A 19231-nucleotide genomic window follows, 5' to 3' on the forward strand; every position below is an offset into this window, starting at 1 on the left:
CAAAATGTCATTCCTTACAATACCTTTGCCAACTTCTTGAAGAGTATGCAAAATGACAGGGTTGATTAAGAAGGTAAAATTGAACCAAATAGTTGAATTGATGGTATTGTGCAGTCAAACCTGAAATTAAACCATCAAAGCAGTTTCAAATGGTATGGGCGAATATATAGACAATATATGTGGCAAGACTTTTACTCCAAAGAAATGTCTGTCACTCTCAAGGATAAAGGTGACTGGTCAACAAACCAAAACCAGGTTCAATAAAAATTAACTTTTACTTTCCTAATGTAATGAATGAGATATAAATTTACATGGTTTATATGTTAATCTTTTCTGGTACAATTTTCTAGCCAAACAAGGTGGAACAAAAGTGGGATTAATTGCTCTTGATTTATAACACAGTTTAATAAAATTTTCAACATTGTTATGCAAATACATTAATTATTTTGTTATCTATAATTTGCTGATATGTTCTTTCTAGCTGTCTTTAATTGATTAACAGTGATATTTACTATGATTGCTTTGAATGTTTGAAGAGATGTTCAGTTGTAGTAGCTTCAGTTATTTAAGGTTGATCATGGTTCACCTGAATAAGAAACACTGGAAATTTAGGGAAGAAAAGAAGATAAAGTAAGAAGACAACAAAAGATAAGTTGATGAACCCCAAATCAGAACATCATTAAAACTTGCCGAACTGTTCAGTACTTCACCCCTGTTCTTCTGCTCAGTTTATATACTTTTCTTAAAATTAGGGAAAACACGAAAGCATACTTTTATTTATTGAACTCCAAATTGTGTCAAATACACGCAAGTACTTTAAAGTTATTAATACACTTGGGCTTAACCTTATTAATGCTGATTAATACTATTGTATTGTATGATGTTGCTATCACTAATTTAATAGCAATAAATAAATAAAGCAATTTTGTTTGTTTATTGAATTTGTCCAGTGCTTAAAGACTTCCAAAAGCATCGTGTACTTTGCACAATGTAAAATTGCATTCATCTCAACTGCTGCCTGATAGAGTTTCTATGTAGGTCTCTTGAGACAAGTTATAACACAGTAAAATGATAAATCTTGATCTTATCCCATAATCCATCGGCATGAATACAAATCACTGTGAACGTGAAAAGTTGAACATAAATTCAACCTTCTCTTTGGTTTATCCTGAATTTTATATCCTGCAAAATTCTGCTTAAATCCTTTCTGATACTCAAAGATAATTAAATGACATAGCAATATATTGCTCCTTCACCCTTACCACCTTTACACAGTATTGATTTGCTGCTATCAAATGAAAAATTCTCCTCACTCTTTATCTGATCCTACAGATGCAGGATCCATTAATCTCCTGCAGTTTTTGATCATTCTAATCTGCACCTGCTTATAATAATAATTTTTGTCCAGACATTTCTTGAATGAATTAATTAATGCTGCATCAGATGTTTATCTGAGAATCAATTCCACACCTTCAAGTTTCTTAATATTTTGCTTAGCCCTTCTCTTTTGCTGGATGCATGTTTGCTTTCTTTTGCTCTGTGGTTACAGCTCCTCTCCAGCACCATACTGCCCCTTTTGTCTTGATCTTTTGTGTTGGTTTATGTCTCCCTACTCTTGTTACAACAGGGTAAAGTTTATTCACAACTGATATCAATGTTGGTTTGTGGGATTGGGATTCAATTAGTAATCTGAAAAATAAAGTGATGTAGTTATCTAACTTCATTGAAATCTGGTCAGAATTTTTATAACTACATAAATGTGTGCCTAGTATTCTAACAATAAAGTGGATGTCATTCTGAGGTTGCACATGATATTTCTTTACTCTTTTACCCCTTTATTCTTCCCTTCTCTGAATAGATTGATAGGTATATGCACCAAGGCACATTGTTACCGTGCCTAAATATCATTCTTCATGTAAATACTTAAAGTGGGTGCTGATGGGATACCTCAACAGATGGTAGCTAAACTCGGACTTAATCCCCCTAAGTAACTTTCTCAAGCCTGCATGATCTAACAGAGATTAAATAGTTGGAATGGAAACATACCTCCCCCATTCTAATTTGTAGTCTTTTGTTACTGTCTCGGCTGAAGCTTACTAATTAAACAGTTAGCAAACAGATAGAATCTGGTCCCTGCTAGCCTCTATTGCACACTTCAGAATAGCTTGGAGAATGGGCCATTGGAGAATCTTTGTTTCAATTCTTACATTTTGGTGAAAATCTGGGACAATTACTATAGTACACAGTGAAAGGTGGGAGCACTTCAGCAATCATAGTAACCCACTAGAGCGCAGATTGCTGGATGCTGTGAACAACCCTTTGATCTATGCCATGGTATTTCTGCTACATACTACTTAAGTGTAGTGATTGTATCTGGCTCCACCATCTCTTCAGGTTGTGCGTTCCAGGTTTCAACTATCCTCTAGATGGAAGAATTCTTCAGAGGGAAGAATGCTTGTGAAGAATGTATTGCAGTGTGTGATATGACTGCCTTGGTTGAACAGCTGAAAGTTTGCATGATGTGTATATGTCTATATGAGTACTGTAGTAGTGGCAAATGAGTGATTTTATATTGAATTATTTGAATTTTCAGTATGAAAATCAATTGCTAGAGGTTGTTATTGGGTGTGTGGTGGAGTGGTGTGTGAATGAGTTGGGCAGTTGTTGGGCACATGGGCCTTGTTCTTGTGTTTACAGACCATGACCTCACATGATTTCATTAAAGCTTTCTCTGGATTGGCATTAAAAAAATCTTGGGACAACTCTTTCTGAATTCACCTCTCTAATCATCAGGGATTTGCTGATACCTCTTTCAGTTTATCATACGATATTTGCTGCTCATTGTGCTGTCTCCTCTGCAGTGAGAAGATGAAATACAGAATGATTAACCACTATGCTGAACACTTCCCACCCTCTACAAGCATGACCCCATCCCTCTAGATGGCGGACTGTTTAATCGCCTAACCCACTCCATCTTCTCTCTCTGCCTTTGTGCTCTTCTGCTATTGTAATGATGCTCAGTGGAAGTTCAATATTTTTCTCTCGGCAAATGCTGCCTTCTGGACTCAACACTGAGTTCAGTAGTTTAGATATTTTTGTTTAAGATTTCCAATCATTGTAATGTTCCCTTTGAAATTTAAGTTAATAAAGTTCCTCCCATTTACACTTGAACTTTTCTATCTTTATTTGACCCATTCTCATCCTCCGTTATCTTCACCATCATCCCTTTTGTCACTTAATCCCTCCTGCAATCAAGTCTAACATGGATCTTCCTTTCACTTCTCCCTTTCTCCTCCCAGTGCAACCTAAAACTTGTTTAACTATTCCAGGTTCTTATGAATTCAGCAACCTGAAACCTTCAATCTTCTTCTACACAAAAATTCTGTCTGATCTGTTGAGTATTTCCAGCATTTGCAGTACTTTCCTTTTGTAGCCTTACATATTTATTAAAAGGAAAATAATTTGAGGTAAGGCTGTAAAAATTACTGACATCAAAATATAAGTGTGTCACTAATATAGTAACAGTACTATTTCCCTTCTGTTTTTGAAAACTTCAGTAAATTGCAAGTTTAAGAAGAAAGTTGCAAAATGTTGCTTCTTAACTTGAAAAATAATTTGAAAATGATTTTTTTAAATCTCCTGTGGTGCATTTTAGAATTTGTCTTCATCCAAATCTTATTCCTTGATTTACTTTTTTGTTGTGGACTGCATTCTTGTTGAACCTATAATTAATTAGGATGAAGAGTTTGTTCCCATCATCAGGCATCAGTAACTAGTTCCTTGTGTAATAGGTTGGACTTCATGGATTAATTTTAGTTGCAAGTCTGAATGTAGTACTTATTTACCTTTTGTTCTGTTCAGTGATAAATGCATTTGCTTTTTTCCTTTTCCATTCATTTGCTATTATTTGTAAATTTTACTCCAAAGTGTCATGTCTTGTGGGCTGTCATGGTACATTCTGGATATTGTCCTTCCATAGGAGAGGTGAAACCAACAACTCCTATGATGCATTTCTCTCATACACACAGAATCTGTCCACAGGCCTAGTTGAAGAATTCAAGCTCTGGGAACAGAGCAGAATCTCAAGTCCCAGGCCACATTGTGAAGGGTAGACCTGTGGGAAAAGAGCTTCTTGGAAGTGTTACTAACAAACATGAGTAAGTTTAGAGCTTCTTTCCAAAATTATCGATCTTTAATTATTATGATGTAAATTTATTTTAGGTTATATTGTGATTGTGAAGAAAGAGCATATTTATTCAAAGACCAATGAAAGTTGACCATTTTAATTTTCTGTGATTTGCAGCTTTGTAGATGATAGCTCTATTTAAAAAAACATAATGTAATTGCATCTGTGGTTGCTTACAGATTGTCCTTGAGCAGCATTTCCTACAGTCCACAAATGAAACTGAAATTTGACTGTTTCATAATCATTTGGATGCTTAATTTAAATTTACAGTGATATTTGACTAAATTGTTGTCTTTGTATTAAAGAAAATTTTGGGGTACAATGAACAGGAGACATGTTGGTGCTGACCTACATTTGTCCCTGGTCATAGATAGAAATAATAAATAAGAAAGCAACAGTGAAAGGTTGAAAAAGGCAGAAAGCAAGGTATCACCTAATTTTTGTTTTCCTTTTTTCTGCTCCTTGATTCTGTATTACGGCCTTTGGCCTCTCATGGAGATTTTGAAAAGTTAAAAACAGGCTTTGGTTGTAAAATATTGATAGAAACAATAAAACTTAATTAATTCATCTAAAGATCAGGAGAAAGTGATGATCAATGATTTTTTTTAAAATAGCAGGTGAGAAACTGAAAAATTTGGGAAGTTGAGTTATTCCAACATGCATTTCACCTAATCATTTTTACCAGGGCTCTTCTATTCTTTTCTGCTTAGCTTCCCTTCCTCTAATAATCTAGCTTCTTATGAATCAACATAACAATCAATCATGTGGAATTACTGACTTGCCCTACCTCTGGTTTTCCTAAAAAGGCACTGAATTACATTATGACCAATGCCTTTTGATCTTGGTTTTATACTTGTTTTTAAAGTTTAAACAGATAGTGGCACTGGATGATATAAGATAAGAGATAAAATTTCTTTATTAGTCACATGTACATCAAAACACACAGTGAAATACATCTTTTTGTGTAGTGTGCTGGGGGAGGTAGAAAAAAACAGAAGTGTTATTATAAACTAAGTTGAACTACTTCTAACACAATAAGGTTTATACGCTTAGTATTGATTAAGGAAGCCAATTAATGTAGTTATATTTCTCCAAATCAGGTGTTTAAAAATTACCATAGTAATTTAGAGAACCTTCTGCTCACAAGGTATTTATAGAATATTTTACTGATCACCACTGCAAATAAAATCAGTCTGAGTGTAAAACTGACCAAATTCACTGCCTTGGTATTATCTCTCAGGACAAATCTTACCCCTTCCTTTATTCTCAAATCTATGATTACAATGTATTTTGTTTCTCTTCTAGGTCCAACACCAATCAGAACCATATCTGCCCGATCTGTTGTAAAGGTCGCAAAGCCCTCTCCCAAGCCAAGAGTAACCAAAGCCAAATCTAAGATCAAAAAATGATGATCTCTGCCTTATTTTGTGAAAGTATATGACATATTTACTACAAAAGATAAACCATGCTTTTCAAGTTCTGTGTTAGGTACTTTATTCCAATGATGCAAAATGTGTTTCAAATTCCAGTCAGCAATATTGTTTTGAAGTAGAATTGAAATCATGTTATCAGTAAGCTTCTATTTCAACTTGGTCTTAAGTTGCAAAAGCATTGCAAGTATATGTCCCATAAAACAATTTAAAACAGTTTGAGCTCAAGCATAAGTGCCACAACTTTCTGACCTATTGGGAGTGAATTTCTGGTTGGGTGGAATTACTCAGCACCATCCTCTGGTAGAAAAATTGAATGGGTGTGGGAGAGTCAAAGCCTCAGAGGAACTGAGGCAGGCTCAGTATAACTAAATCCTGCTGCAGATTCACAAAAGGAACAGGATTTTGCATTCAATCTTTCATTCATCAACATTTTATAACTTTGTATTATGTTAATTTATTTTGATGTGCTGATGTCAAGCAAACATAAGGTTCTCAATATGAATGTCATTTTTAAAAAGATGCTAAATTAGCACTGTTGAATTGTATAGATGAGCAAGTATAAACTACATAAACCAATGCAACTGATTAGACACCGAGAACAATATCATTCATGAGGAAAGAGGTAAGTAAACCGATACGGAAAAAGCACCAGTTCCATAATTCAATGGTTTCCAAGAAGGTGCATTGCAGTTATTCTGGACCATTTAAAGATTCTCACAGGCCAATTCTCATAAATTATGCAACAAGGTGAAGGACAATATGAATTGTTATGGTAAGTTCACGTTTTCATTATCACTATTGGTATTTTGGAAAAACCCTCTTCATGGTACAAATGATTTTAATTATAATTTAACTTCCAATTATTAGAATCTGGGGAACAAACAGTATTGCTGAACCAAAACATAGTAACTCAGGTCATTTAATATTTACATTTGGGCACTGTTCACAGTAATGAAGTATTGTTACTTTCTTCTCTGGAAATTCCTCGGGATTGAGGATGAGGTGTTTCCAGCTTGATTTTGTGGGTCCTGAGGGTGACTGATGTGGGAACTGTACGTGTACTCTTCCACAGAAGAGGCAGGTGGTGGCTGTGGGGCAGGTGGGTGGGTGGTTAGTTTGTGAGGGGATGTGCTCCTTCACCACTAATGCCAGGTTTTGTAGGATCTGGATGTATGGACTACAATTTTGCAATACTGTGCCTCAGGCTTTTCCTTCACTTTGAGTGGCTGTGGGCCTGGGCTTTCCAGGAGTCACTGGGGATGTTGAATTTTTTCAAGGAAGAACAGAGCACATCCCTGAAATGTTTCCTCTCTGCCTGGTAATCTTTTCCAGAGTAGAGTATCTGTTTTGGGAGTATGGTGTTTGACATGCAAATGGTGTGGCCTGCCCACTAGAACCGACAATGTAACTGCGATCTCAGTACTGCAGCTGTTGGCCTGGTAGAGGACATTGACACCAGTTTGTCCATCCTTAATGCTAATTTGGAGGATTTTTTTTTAACAGAGACTGCATTGATGGTATTAGGTGCCTGCAGCAGGTAGTCCAGGTCTCAGAAGTGTATAGGAGGACAGTGGCTGCCTCGTAGACTGTGAGTTTTATACCAGATCTGAGGTCTTCATTAATGTTTTTTTTCAGTCAACAAAAGGCTGTTTTGGTGCACTGAAGCCTATTTAGGCAACACCAATGCACCATCAAAGCAGGACACGGTCTCTTTAGCAGGTAGAATTTTGATATAGCTTTTCTGTTCTCTACCCATGAAAAAGAAATAGTAACTCACACCATTATAATATTTACAATTACAGCAAAGTGCTGTTGACAGTATTGGAATATTGTTATTTAGACAACAGCAGTACACCATTAAAGCAGTACAAAGGGCATGACTTGAATATAGTATTTGAATGTACCTGTCCTATTCTCTCCCATGATAAATACTAAAGGGCTTTTGATAAGGTCCTTCATGGTAGGCTGATCCAAAAATTAAGGCACATGTGATTCATGGAGTCAAAATTGGCTTGGCCATAGAAGACATTGATGGAGGGGTGTTAATCTGACAGGAGGTCTGTGACCAGTAGTGTTCAGCAAGGATCAGTGCTGGACTATAGACCAGTTGGAAGTGTTGGCAGAGAAATAGCAGATGGAGTTTAATCTGGACAAGTGGGAGATGAAGCACTTTAGGAGGTCAAATGCAAGATGAAAGTATACAGTAATAGCAGGACTCTTCAGAGCACTGGTGTACAGAGGGATCTTTTGGTGCAAGTCCATTGCTCCCTGAAAGTGGCAAAGGCGGCATATAACATACTTGCCTTCATCAGTCATGGTGTTGAGTATAAAAGTTGGGAAATCATCTTTCAGTTGTATGAAGCTTTGGTGAGGTCACATTTGGAGTAAAATCAGTTCTAGTCACCACATTTTAGGGTGTGGAAGCTTTGGAGAGGTATAGAAAGGTTTTACCAGGATATTTTCTGGATTAGAGAGTATTAGCTATAAGGAGAGTTGGACAAGCTTGGATTGTTTTCTGTGGAGTGTCGGAGGCTACGGATGACCTGATAAAAGTATATCAAATTATGAAGGGCATGGATAGGGTAGATAGTCACAGTCTCTTTCCCCCCCCCCCCCCAAGGTGAAAATGTGACTATTCGAGGACATTGCTTTAAGGTGAGGGGGGGGGGGGGAAGTTTAAAAGAGATTTGAGGCTTTTTTTTAAATACAGCTTAGAATGCACTGCCAGGGAAGTCGTAGAGAAGCAGATATGATATCAAAGTTTAAGAGGCATTTAGACAGGCACATGAACAGGCAGGCGATGGAGTGATATCGATCATACGCAGGCAGATGGGATTAGTTTGGATTGGCTTCATGGTTGTCACAGACATCATGGGCTGAAAGGCCCGTTCCTGTGCTGCACTGTTCTATGGTCTTTAGAGAAGTAGATTTAAGTCTGTTGCTAATAAGAAAAGATGGAACTTTTTCACATCTTACAGATTTTTGTCTTGTAATGGACTTGGCGAGAACATGTTCTTTTTAAATTATAGATTTTGGAAATAAGTTCTTAAAGTAATGTTTATTTTCAGGCCAGATTTTCCATTGACAAGTTTGTTTTATAGCATTCAGCATTTATTATTTGTCTTCACTCAGAACAGATGTTTTTTGTAACTTCATTAAGCACTGGACATTTCATCCTAAGTGCTTGCAGTAAAATGTTAAGGGATTCATTTTGTTACCATAACTCAATTAGTTTGCAGATGCTTCTTCCATAATAATATTGGCTCAGTGGCAAAGGTATCCACATGTATGCTAAAAAGAAGTAATGCATAGTTTTTGTCCGTTAGAATCAAGTAATTTCTATCACTTTTATAACATTGGAGAGTCAGGCTTGGATTTCTGCTGTTGAGGCTGTGCTGTTTTTGTTGTTTCAGTTGCAGCAGGGGTCGCAAAAGATTTCTGGGTAATGGTTGACATAGTATTAACAATGTCTAAAGGCAGAGGCAAGATGACAGTGGAAGTTTTCTCACCAGAAAGTGTGTGCAGTGTGTGGAGATAACGTAGCTGGACAGCAGCAGAAGATCCAGAGAGAACATCTGCTGCGGTTTTTAAGGCTTCTGATGCATCCTTCTCAGCTTCAGCTGCAATCACCTGCAATTCATTTAAAAGGGTTTGAGAGTTAGGTTCACTAAAATTCATTCCTTTTGTAGTAACATGTTTTCCTTAGTTGTTAGGATGAAGAATACCTCATTAAATTGGTCCATCTTAAAGTTAAAAAGTCAGTGCAACTGTGATTCACATAAAATATGCATTTTGTTTCTAGAGGGGGAAAATAAAGGCTGCAGAGACTACTATGGAGTGGCACAGTGGTGCAGCTGCCTCACAGCTCCAACAAACCTGGGTTCAATCCTAACCTGTGGTGCTGTCTGTACAGTTTGCATATTCTCCCTGTGACTGCACAGGTGTGCTCCAGTTTCCTCCCCCTTTCCAAAGACAGGTGCATTGGTAGGTTAACTGGCCAATGTTCAGTGTTCATGCTTTCAGGCTGTAGGCTACACAGGCAGAATGAGGTGCTATTCCTGTGTTTTGTGTTTAGTCTCACCATTATGTAGTATCATTATTGTTTCTTTTCTCCTGCTTCCCATCATCATCAGTTTCACTGATATTTCATGACCATTTTCTGATTACTGCTGCACCTGTGACCCATGAACTTGATATTTTATTGTCAATTCCATGAGGTGAGATGACTAATATTTTAAATTTTAACAAAATCAAGACAGCACTCTTATTCAGCATACACTGCCGAAGAGCACTAAGCCATATATGATACTGTATTAAAGGTATACAGAAGATCTTCCATGATCAATGCTTTTCCAACTCAACAAGGAAAGAAAACTGTATCAGGTTCTGAGGAATGAAGTGGCCCAAGTGGACAGGCTTCAGTGAGAGGATATTTAAGGAACCTAAGTTACACCCCTGTTCAAAATTGATGAATAGAGAGGGCACAGATTTGTCACAGGTAAATCATAATATACTAAGTTGATGAAATTACTTCACATTTTGTGTTTGGACTTTCAAAAGGTGTTACAAGGAACTAAGAAATATTTAGCAGATAACATTTGAAAGGATACTAAGAGTTTTTTAAAATATATAAGGAGTAGAAGAGAGACACGGGTTGATATAGGACCAATCGATAACGGTGCGGGAGAGATTATAATGGACGATAAAGAGATGGCAGAGGAACTAAATGAGTATTTTGCATCAGTATTCTGTGGAGGACATCAGCAATATATCGGATAGTCAGGGGTCTCAAGGAATGGAACTGAGTTCAGTTAAGATTACTAGAGAGAAGGTGCTAGGAAAACTAAATGGACTAAAGACTGATAAGTCTCCCAGACCAGATGAGGTGCATCCCCGGGTTCTGAAGGAGGTGGCTTTAGAGATAGCGGAGGCATTGGTGATAATTTTCCAGGAATCGATGGACTCCAGCATGGTCACAAATGTAGTTCCGCTGTATAAGAAAGGTGGGGGGCAGCATAAGGGAAATTACAGACCTATTAGTCTGATGTCGGTGGTGGGAAAGTTATTAGAATCGATCCTAAAGGATGAGGTAATGGAATACCTAGAGATGCAAGGCAAGATAGGTCCAAGCCAACATGGTTTTGTGAAGGGAAGATCCTGCCTGACCAACCTATTGGAGTTTTTTGAAGAAATCTCAGGTAGGATGGATAAGGGAGAGGCGGTAGATGTTGTGTATTTAGACTTTCAAAAGGCCTTCAACAAGGTGCCGCACAAGAGACTGATTAACAAGATGAGAGGTCATGGAATTACAGGTAGAATAACAGAATGGGTGGAGCATTGGCTGGTTGGCAGAAAGCAAAGGGTGGGAATAAAAGGATCCTGTTCTGGTTGGCTACCGGTTACTAGAAGTGTTCCGCAGGGGTCAGTGTTTTGGGCCGCTTCTTCTTACCCTGTACATTAATGATTTGGATGATGGAGTAAATGGTTTTGTGGCTAAGTTTGCGGATGACACCAAGATAGGTGGAGGAGTAGAGTGTTGAAGAGACAGGAAGGTTGCAGGGAGACCTAGATAGTTTAGGAGAATGGGCAAGGAAATGGCAGATGAGATTCAATGATGAGAAATGTGCAGTTATACACTTTGGAAACAGAAATAAATGGGTATATTATTATCTAGAAGGGGAGAAAATTCAAAGTACAGAAGTACAAAGGGACTTGGGGGTACTCGTGCAGGATACCCTAAAAGTTAACCACCAGGTCGGATCGCTGGTAGGGAAAGCGAATGCTACGTTGGCCTTCATTTCAAGAGGTATAGTGTATAAAAGTAAGGAAGTGTTGATGAGGCTCTACGGGGCACTAGTGAGGCCTCATTTGGAATACTGTGTACAGTTTTGGGCCCCATATCGTAGGAAGGATGTGCTGATGTTGGAGAGGGTTCAGAGGAGATTTACGAGGATGATTCCCGGAATGAAAGGGCTTACATATGATGAGCGTTTGTCGACTCTTGGACTGTACTCAGTGGAGTACAGAAGAATGAGAGGGGACCTCACTAGAAACATCTAAAATGTTGAAAGGACTGGACAGAGTAGATGTGGCCAAGCTGTTTCCCTTGGTGGGTGAGTCCAGGACCAGAGGGCACAATCTTAGAATTAGAGGGTACAGGTTTAAAACAGAGATGAGGAGAAATTTCTTTAGCCAGAAGATAGTGAATTTATGGAATCCCATACCATGTACAGCAGTGGAGGCCAGATCATTGGAGGCGTTTAAGGAGATAGATATCTAATTAGTCAAGGTATCAAGGGATATGGGGATAAGGCCTGAAATTGGGGTTAGAATAGTGTTTTTTTTGCTCGTGGAGCAGACTCAATGGGCCGAATGGCGTACTTCTGCTCCCTTGTCTTGTGATCTTATGTTAAAAAGACAAAAGGAACAGAAGAGCAGCCAGCAGTGAAGTTATTTGTCAGATTGGAAGTATACAGATGTGATTCCAGGGGTCAGTTTAAGGAGATATTAAGGGTGGTGGACAGGTGGAGAGGCCTGTTACATTGAAAGTAATATGCTGTGATGACAACTGGTTAGGCCATTTTGCTTGAGTATTCAATGAGAAAGCTCTCCCAGGTCCCTGAAGAGGACTATGTGAATGACTTAGCCATTTTATGCCTGGATCAATGCCATGTGGTCTGTCCAGTTTTAAACATTGCAACAAAATGGTTTGCCAAAAAAAGAACCATCTTGCACATCTGCAAGAGTGAACTTGTGTCTCTGGATTATTTGTCTGGAGGAAGACCTACTGAGGGAGAGAAGTGGGGAGGGAGAGTGGTGGGTGGGGAGAGAGTGAGAGGGAAAGAGAGAGTAGAGACAGAGATAGTGAGAAGCAGAGAGCCAAAATGATGGGGAAAATAGACCATTTGTCAAAAATGTGTTTGTAAAAATGGAAGCTTAATTTCAATAACTTAACCATGGTATCAGTGCTTTAAAAGTGGGCAGACCACATTGAGAGTGGCTAAAAGAGAATATAAGATCTTGGGGTACATATATTGAATGTGTATAAAAACACTTGTTAAGTCTCAGCTGGGATATTATTGAATTCCAGGCACTATGTTTTTCGAAGGGCATTAAGGTAGAACTGATGAAAACAGATCCGAGTGAAAGCAGAAACCTGCAGATGCTTGAAATCTGAAATATAACAGAAAAAGCAGGAAATACTCATGAAAGGTTATTGAGCAGCAACATTACCTCGGTTTCTGTCTCCCCAGATGCTGTCTGCCAAAAGGGAATTGGATAAATATTCAAAGGGAGCGTTTATAAAGTTATTGGGAAGAAATGGGAGACTGGGATTAATTAGATAGCTCAACTAAAAATCTGTTACAAACAGTGAACCAATAGCTCTGCTATGTCATTATCATTCTATAAATGGATATCCTATGTACTACGTTTTACGTAACAAGCTAGTGCTGTATTTCAAATAATGTGCTTCAAATGAGCTTATATCCAACCCACTAGCAGAAGTCCCCGGATTTAAACGTAGCATTGTGTTCAGAATTGGGTAAAATAGGACACATCTTTGAATACCCTATGTGCTTGGAAATGAAAACAGGAATGAGTAACCTCAGGCAGTCCACATCTATCCCCCCAACCCTCCCTCTCTACCTCTCCAAGCAGTAACTTCCAGTTTATCAATTAGAAAGAATTGATGAATTGCCATCAATTGTTCATGATCTCCTAAAGACAATTCAGCAATTTCTTACCTTAGCCTTTGCTTTTCTATGTGCCTCTGCTTCCACTGCTAATGAATGCTGAAGTTCTGCTGGAAGGTGGACATCTTTACTGTGATAGAGGTAAATAATCAACAGCAAGAATGTTATCCTTTAGTACATACAGGTCTGCAGTTTCTTTTCAATACAAACTTCCATTATAACAATTGGCATGATTTTTAAAAGTGAATACTGGTTATTAATATCATACACTAAATCCAGCTTATTTTCAGATGGAGCAATTGCCAAATTTTGAACTTTTTGTCAATGTAATTTTTCCAGGGTCCTATCCCGGTCATAATACGTTCTTCACATGGTGTCATCCAGTGTTTGGCTGAGAACTGCTGCCAAGCTCAACGAATTGGTCTCAAGTAATCCTGCTCCCCTTTCCATAATCCCTTGCCCCAAGTCGAGAGCATCAGTGCAGTGTGCAGCATGCTTTATGTATGTGGCATAAATTGGACAACACTACCTGGAATGACCCAGAGGTAGAAGGTTTGTGGTGACAGTGACCTTGATTACTGTGGCAGAGTATCCAGGCATAAATATGTGGCTGCAGCAGTGCCTGAGGAAGCTGACAGCTCTCTTTCACCACTGACTTAGTTAATCACATCCAATGAATGAATAAAGTAAAAGCAGGCCGGGCAAAGAGGCGACGAGTGGACTCAAAGTCACCCTGTCAGGTTGCAGCAGACTCCGGGGTGCCAGCCAGCCTTCACACTGCAGAAATGTCAAATGGCAAGAGTAACATTCTAAATAGCACGGCTGCAGCAAATGGGGCACAATGAAAGCATGGCTCTCTGTAACCAGTCACTGACCTTTCCAAAACACAGAACCACCACCTAGTTTTAGCTACCAATGTCCTAAATGAGCTTTACACAATGGATGACATCATTCCACGCATGTCCTAAGTGGCCAATCATCTGCTGTGTGCTTTTATGTAATAAGAACAGTTGTCCCAAATCAATTTCACCCATTAGTTTGTAATGGAACAGGTTTCCAGAAACCTGTGTGGACCTGATGGCGGATGTTGGCTGGGTGAATTTCATATTTCTCTGTGGGGAAATGCTGCAGAATATTTTTGTCCATCTGAACAAAAAGATGAAGCCTCAACTCCACCTCTGAGGACAGTGTCTCTGACAATGCAGCACTCCATTTTTATTGGTTAGTTTAAATGGCATGTTCAAAACGTGGGAATAGGTTTGAAATTACAACCTTCCAAGAAACATGGAACAGTACAGCACAGTACAGGCCCTTCAGCCCACGACGTTGTACCGATCTACATACACCTACTCCAATGATCAATCTAATCTTTCCCTCCTACACAGCCCATAACCCTCCATTTTTCTTGCATCCATGTGCCTATCTAAGAGTCTTTTATATGTCCCTATTGTATCAGCCTCTACCACCACCCCGGCAGTGTGTTCCAGGCACCCACCACTCTGTGTGAAAATCCTACCTCTGACATCTCCCCCAAACTTTCCTCCACTCACCTTAAATGGATGTCCTCTGGTATTGGCCATTGTCGCCCTGGGAAAAAAGTGCTGGCTGTCCACTCTGTCTATGCCTCTCATGGGACCTCCTTAGTGCAAAAGGTTTAGATGGGGCAGAATTTGTTAGGTGCAGCCAGGAGGGTTTCTTAAATCAATATATGGATCATCCAAAAGAGGAGGGGCCATACTGGACCTGGTGTTGGGTAACGAGCCTGGCCAGGTGACCAACCTTTCAGTGGGAGAACAGTTAGGGAACAGTGACCACATCTCCTTAAAGTTTAAGAATAGCTATAGATAAGGATAGGTATGGACCTTGCGGGAAAGTATTAAATTGGAGCAGGGCAAATTTTGGGAGTATTAGGCAGGAACTAGGGAGAATTAATAGGGAACAGCTGTCTTTGGGCAAGTCCACATCTGACATGCGGAGGGTGTTTAAAGACCAACTGCACAGAGTACAGGACAGGTATGTTCCAGTAAGAAGGACAGACAAGGATGGCAAGGTAATAGAACCTTGGATGGTGAGAGAGGTGGTGAATTTAGTCAAGAAGAAAAAGGAAAAGTATGTGAAGCTTAGGAAGCTAGGGTCAAACAGAGCACGAGGATTATAAAGAAGCCAGAAAGGAACTCAAAAAGGGAATTAGGAAAGCCAGAAGGGGCCATGAAAAGTCCTTGGCAAGTAGGATTAAAAAGAATCCCAAGGCATTCTATACATACGTCAAGAGCAAGAGGATAACCAGGGAGAGGGTAGAACCACTCAAGGATAAAGAAGGGAACATGTGTTTGGAAGCAGAGGAGGTGGGTGAGGTCTTTAATGAGTACTTTGCATCAGTATTTACCAAGGAGAAGAGCATGGAGATCCATGTGGAGCATGCAAATATGCTAGGGTATTTAGAGATAAAGGAGGTGGTAGCGTCAGGTCTCTTAAAGAACGTTAAGGTGGACAAGTCCCCAGGACCTGATGGGATATACCCCAGGTTATTGAGAGAAGCAAGAGATGAGATTGCTGGGGCCTTGACCAAGATCTTTGTGTCCTCTCTAGCCACAGGCGAGGACCCAGAGGACTGGCGAGTAGCTAATGTTGTCCCATTATTCAAGAAGGGAAATAGGGATAATCCTGGTAACTACAGACTGGTGAGTCTTATGTCAGTGGTAGGGAAGTTACTGGAGAGGATACTTGGGGATAGGATTTATGAGCATTTGGAAAACCATAGCCTAATGAGGGACAGTCAGCATGGCTTTGTGCAGGGCAAGTCGTGCCTTACTAACTCGATTGAGTTTTTTGACGAGGTGATGAGGGTGATTGATGAAGGTAGAGCTGTGGATGTTGTCTGCGTGGATTTTAGTAAGGTGTTTGACAAGGTCCCTTATGGGAGGCTCACCCAGAAGATTAAGATGCATGGGATCCACGATGAATTGGCCGCTTTGTTTCGGAACTGGCTTGCTGTAGAAGTCAGAGGGTAGTGGTCGATGGGACTTATTCTAGCTGGAGGTCTGTGACTAATGGTGTTCCTCAGGGATCCGTTCTAGGACCTCTGCTGTCTGTGATGTGTATAAATGACCTGGATGAAAATGTAGATGGGTGGGTTAATAACTTGGCAGAATGTACGAAGATTGGTGTAGTTGTGGATAGTGCAGAAGACTGGCAAAGGATCCAGCGGGATACAGATCAGTGGCAGGTATGGGCGGTCGAATGGCAGATGGAGTTCAACCCGGCCAAATGTGAAGTGTTGCACTTTGGGAGACCAAATGTAAAGAGACAGTTCACTGTTAATGGCAAGACCCTTAACAGTGTTGACGTGTAGAGGGATCTTGGGGTCCATGTTCATAGCTCCCTGAAAGTGGCTACACAAGTTGATAGGGTGGTAAAGAAGGCATATGGTATGCTTGCCTTCGTTAGTCGAGGCATTGATTTCAAGAGTCAGGAAGTTATGCTGCAGCTTTATAAAACTTTAGTTAGGCCGTATCTGGAGTATTGCATTCAGTTCTGGTCGCCTCATTATAGGAAGGAATGTCAAGGCTTTGGAGAGGGTGCAGAAGAGATTTACCAAGATGCTGCCTGGATTAGAGGGCATGTGCTATGAGGAGAGGTTGGACAAACTTGGGTTGTTCTCTCTGGAGTGGCTGAGGGGAGATCTGATAGAGGTTTATAAGATTATGTAGGCATAGACAGAGTAGACAGCCAGTATCTATTCCCCCAGGGTTGAAATGTCTAATACCAAAGGGCATGCATTTAAGGCGAGAGGGGGAAAGTTCAAAGGAGATGTGCGGGGCAAGTTTTTCTTTAAAAAAAGTGGTGAGTGGCTGGAATGTGCTGCCTGGGGTGGTGTTGGAGGCAGATACAACAGGAGCGTTAAAGAAGCTCTTCGATAGGCACATGAATGAGAGGGAAATGGTTGGATATGGACATCGTGCAGGCAGAAGGGATTAGTTCAGTTGGGCATTTTATTACTAAAGTAATTGGTTCGGCACAACATTGTGCGCCGAAGGGCCTGTTCCTCTGCTGTACTGTTCCATGTTCTAATCTTCTACACCTCTATCAAGTTACCTCTCCTCCTCCTCCTCCTCCTCACCAAAGAGAAAATCCCTTGCTCACTCAACCTTTCCTCATAAGACACATTCTCTGATCCAGGCAGCATACTGGTAAATCTCCTCTGGACCCTCTCTAAAGCCTCCACATCCTTCCTATGTGGTAACCAGAACTGAACACAATATTCCAAGTGTGGTCTAACCAGAGCTTTATAGAGCTGCAACATTACCTCATGGCTCTTGAACTCAATTCCCGACTAATGAAGGCCAGCACACCATACACCTTCTTAACCACCCTATCAACTTGCACGGCAACTTTGAGGGATTTATGGACTTGGACCCCAAGATCTCTCTGTTCCTCCACACTGCAAAGAATCCTGCCATTAACCCTGTACTCCGCCTTTAAATTCCATCTTCCAAAGTGTATCACTTCACACTTTCAGATTGAACTCCATCTGCCACTTCTCCACCCAGCTCTGCATCCTGTCTATATCCTGTTGTAACCTACAACAACCGTTTACACTATCCGCAACACCACCAACCTTTGTATCATCTGAAAACTTACTAACCCACCCTTCAACATCCTTATCCAAGTCACTTATAAAAAGCACAAAGAATAGGGGTCCCAGAACAGATCCCTGCAGAACACAGGTCACTGACTTCCAGGCAGAATACGCTCCATCTACTACCACCTTATGCCTTCTGTGGGCAAGCCAATTCCGAATCCACAGAGCCAAGTCTCCATGGAACCCATGCCTCATGAAAGCTCCAACTGAATGAAAGCCATAATTTGTAATTGCTAACACCACTTAATGATGGGTTTTGAAACATGGAGAATTCCTTGCTTTAAACTTACATTTCAGCATGTTCCACCTTGATTCCCCATTTCCATGTTATTGCATCAAGTGCAACCTGCAAACCAAAATGGGGAAATGATAGATCAGAATTTACAATATCTAAAATGAACAGCTCATCATGCAAGACCATGGGACTGGTTAACTTGGACAGATGAATGGCAAAATCGTTTAATTTACTACATTACCACAGACTTTTGAATCTGGAATTCTAATGGAGGGTGGATCTTTTGAAATGCTTCAGATATTTTTATCTGGATATGTCGCAGATGATCAATGTAAACTTTTCAAAGGATCAAAGAATAAAGGTAATGGACCTCCTGAACCTGAGCTGGCTCTTGAAAGGAGCATCCAATTAGCTCCACATCCTTGCTCTCTACTCACAACCAAACAATTATTATTACAAATAGATATTAATTCCCTCTCAAAAATAACTATTTTTTTCAGATCTGAAAGGCCTTTCAGGTAGTGCATTCCAGATTTGAACATCTTGTTGCCTTTACTTTGGAGCAACAGCTTTGGGCTGGGAGTTGATGAGGAGAAATCTGCTGGAAATTCAGTATATGCTGGGTACTTCCCCCAGGCTGTGAGAAAAATACACTGGCCTAGAAATTCTATACGCTGTGCAATGTTTTTTTTAAATGCACTGTACAATAACATATCATAAATCTGACTGGATGCTTCCTTAGATTAGATATGGGCTCCTCTATACAAATGATGTCCATCCAATGGACGTTGATGGGCATATGCAGTGAAATCAAGTGACGTGCAACTCAATGTCACTGTACTTGGGCAAATTTGTCCCATGGATACTGGGCTTGTGAATGTCATGTGTGTCACACACTTAAGCAAGACTTAACCAGAAGATGGAGGCTAGCTTTTGCATCTTTAAAAGGGCTTGACTCTACCTGGACCATAACTCTGGCTCTCAGACTTAACAGTAAAGTTCCCCAAGTTTCACCTCCAGAAGACTGCTCCCACACTCTCC

The 19231-nt window shown here is 40.0% G+C and overlaps 1 protein-coding gene across 1 annotated transcript in view; it reads right to left on the reverse strand.

Annotated features, from left to right (window-relative positions):
* Positions 1 to 470: 470 nt before the first annotated feature.
* nphs2 (NPHS2 stomatin family member, podocin) overlaps positions 471 to 19231 on the reverse strand; it is a 30867-nt gene continuing 12106 nt past the window's right edge. Inside the window, exons 6-9 of the mRNA XM_052010731.1 lie at positions 18246 to 18301; positions 13365 to 13443; positions 9129 to 9249; positions 471 to 600 (exon numbers count right to left, since the gene is read on the reverse strand). Coding sequence (XP_051866691.1) covers positions 566 to 600; positions 9129 to 9249; positions 13365 to 13443; positions 18246 to 18301 — 291 coding nt within the window. The 3' untranslated portion in view covers positions 471 to 565. The remainder of the gene's footprint in view (positions 601 to 9128; positions 9250 to 13364; positions 13444 to 18245; positions 18302 to 19231) is intronic.

Source organism: Pristis pectinata, chromosome 3 (assembly GCF_009764475.1).
Source record: "Pristis pectinata isolate sPriPec2 chromosome 3, sPriPec2.1.pri, whole genome shotgun sequence".
Classification (NCBI taxonomy): Eukaryota; Metazoa; Chordata; class Chondrichthyes; order Rhinopristiformes; family Pristidae; genus Pristis; species Pristis pectinata.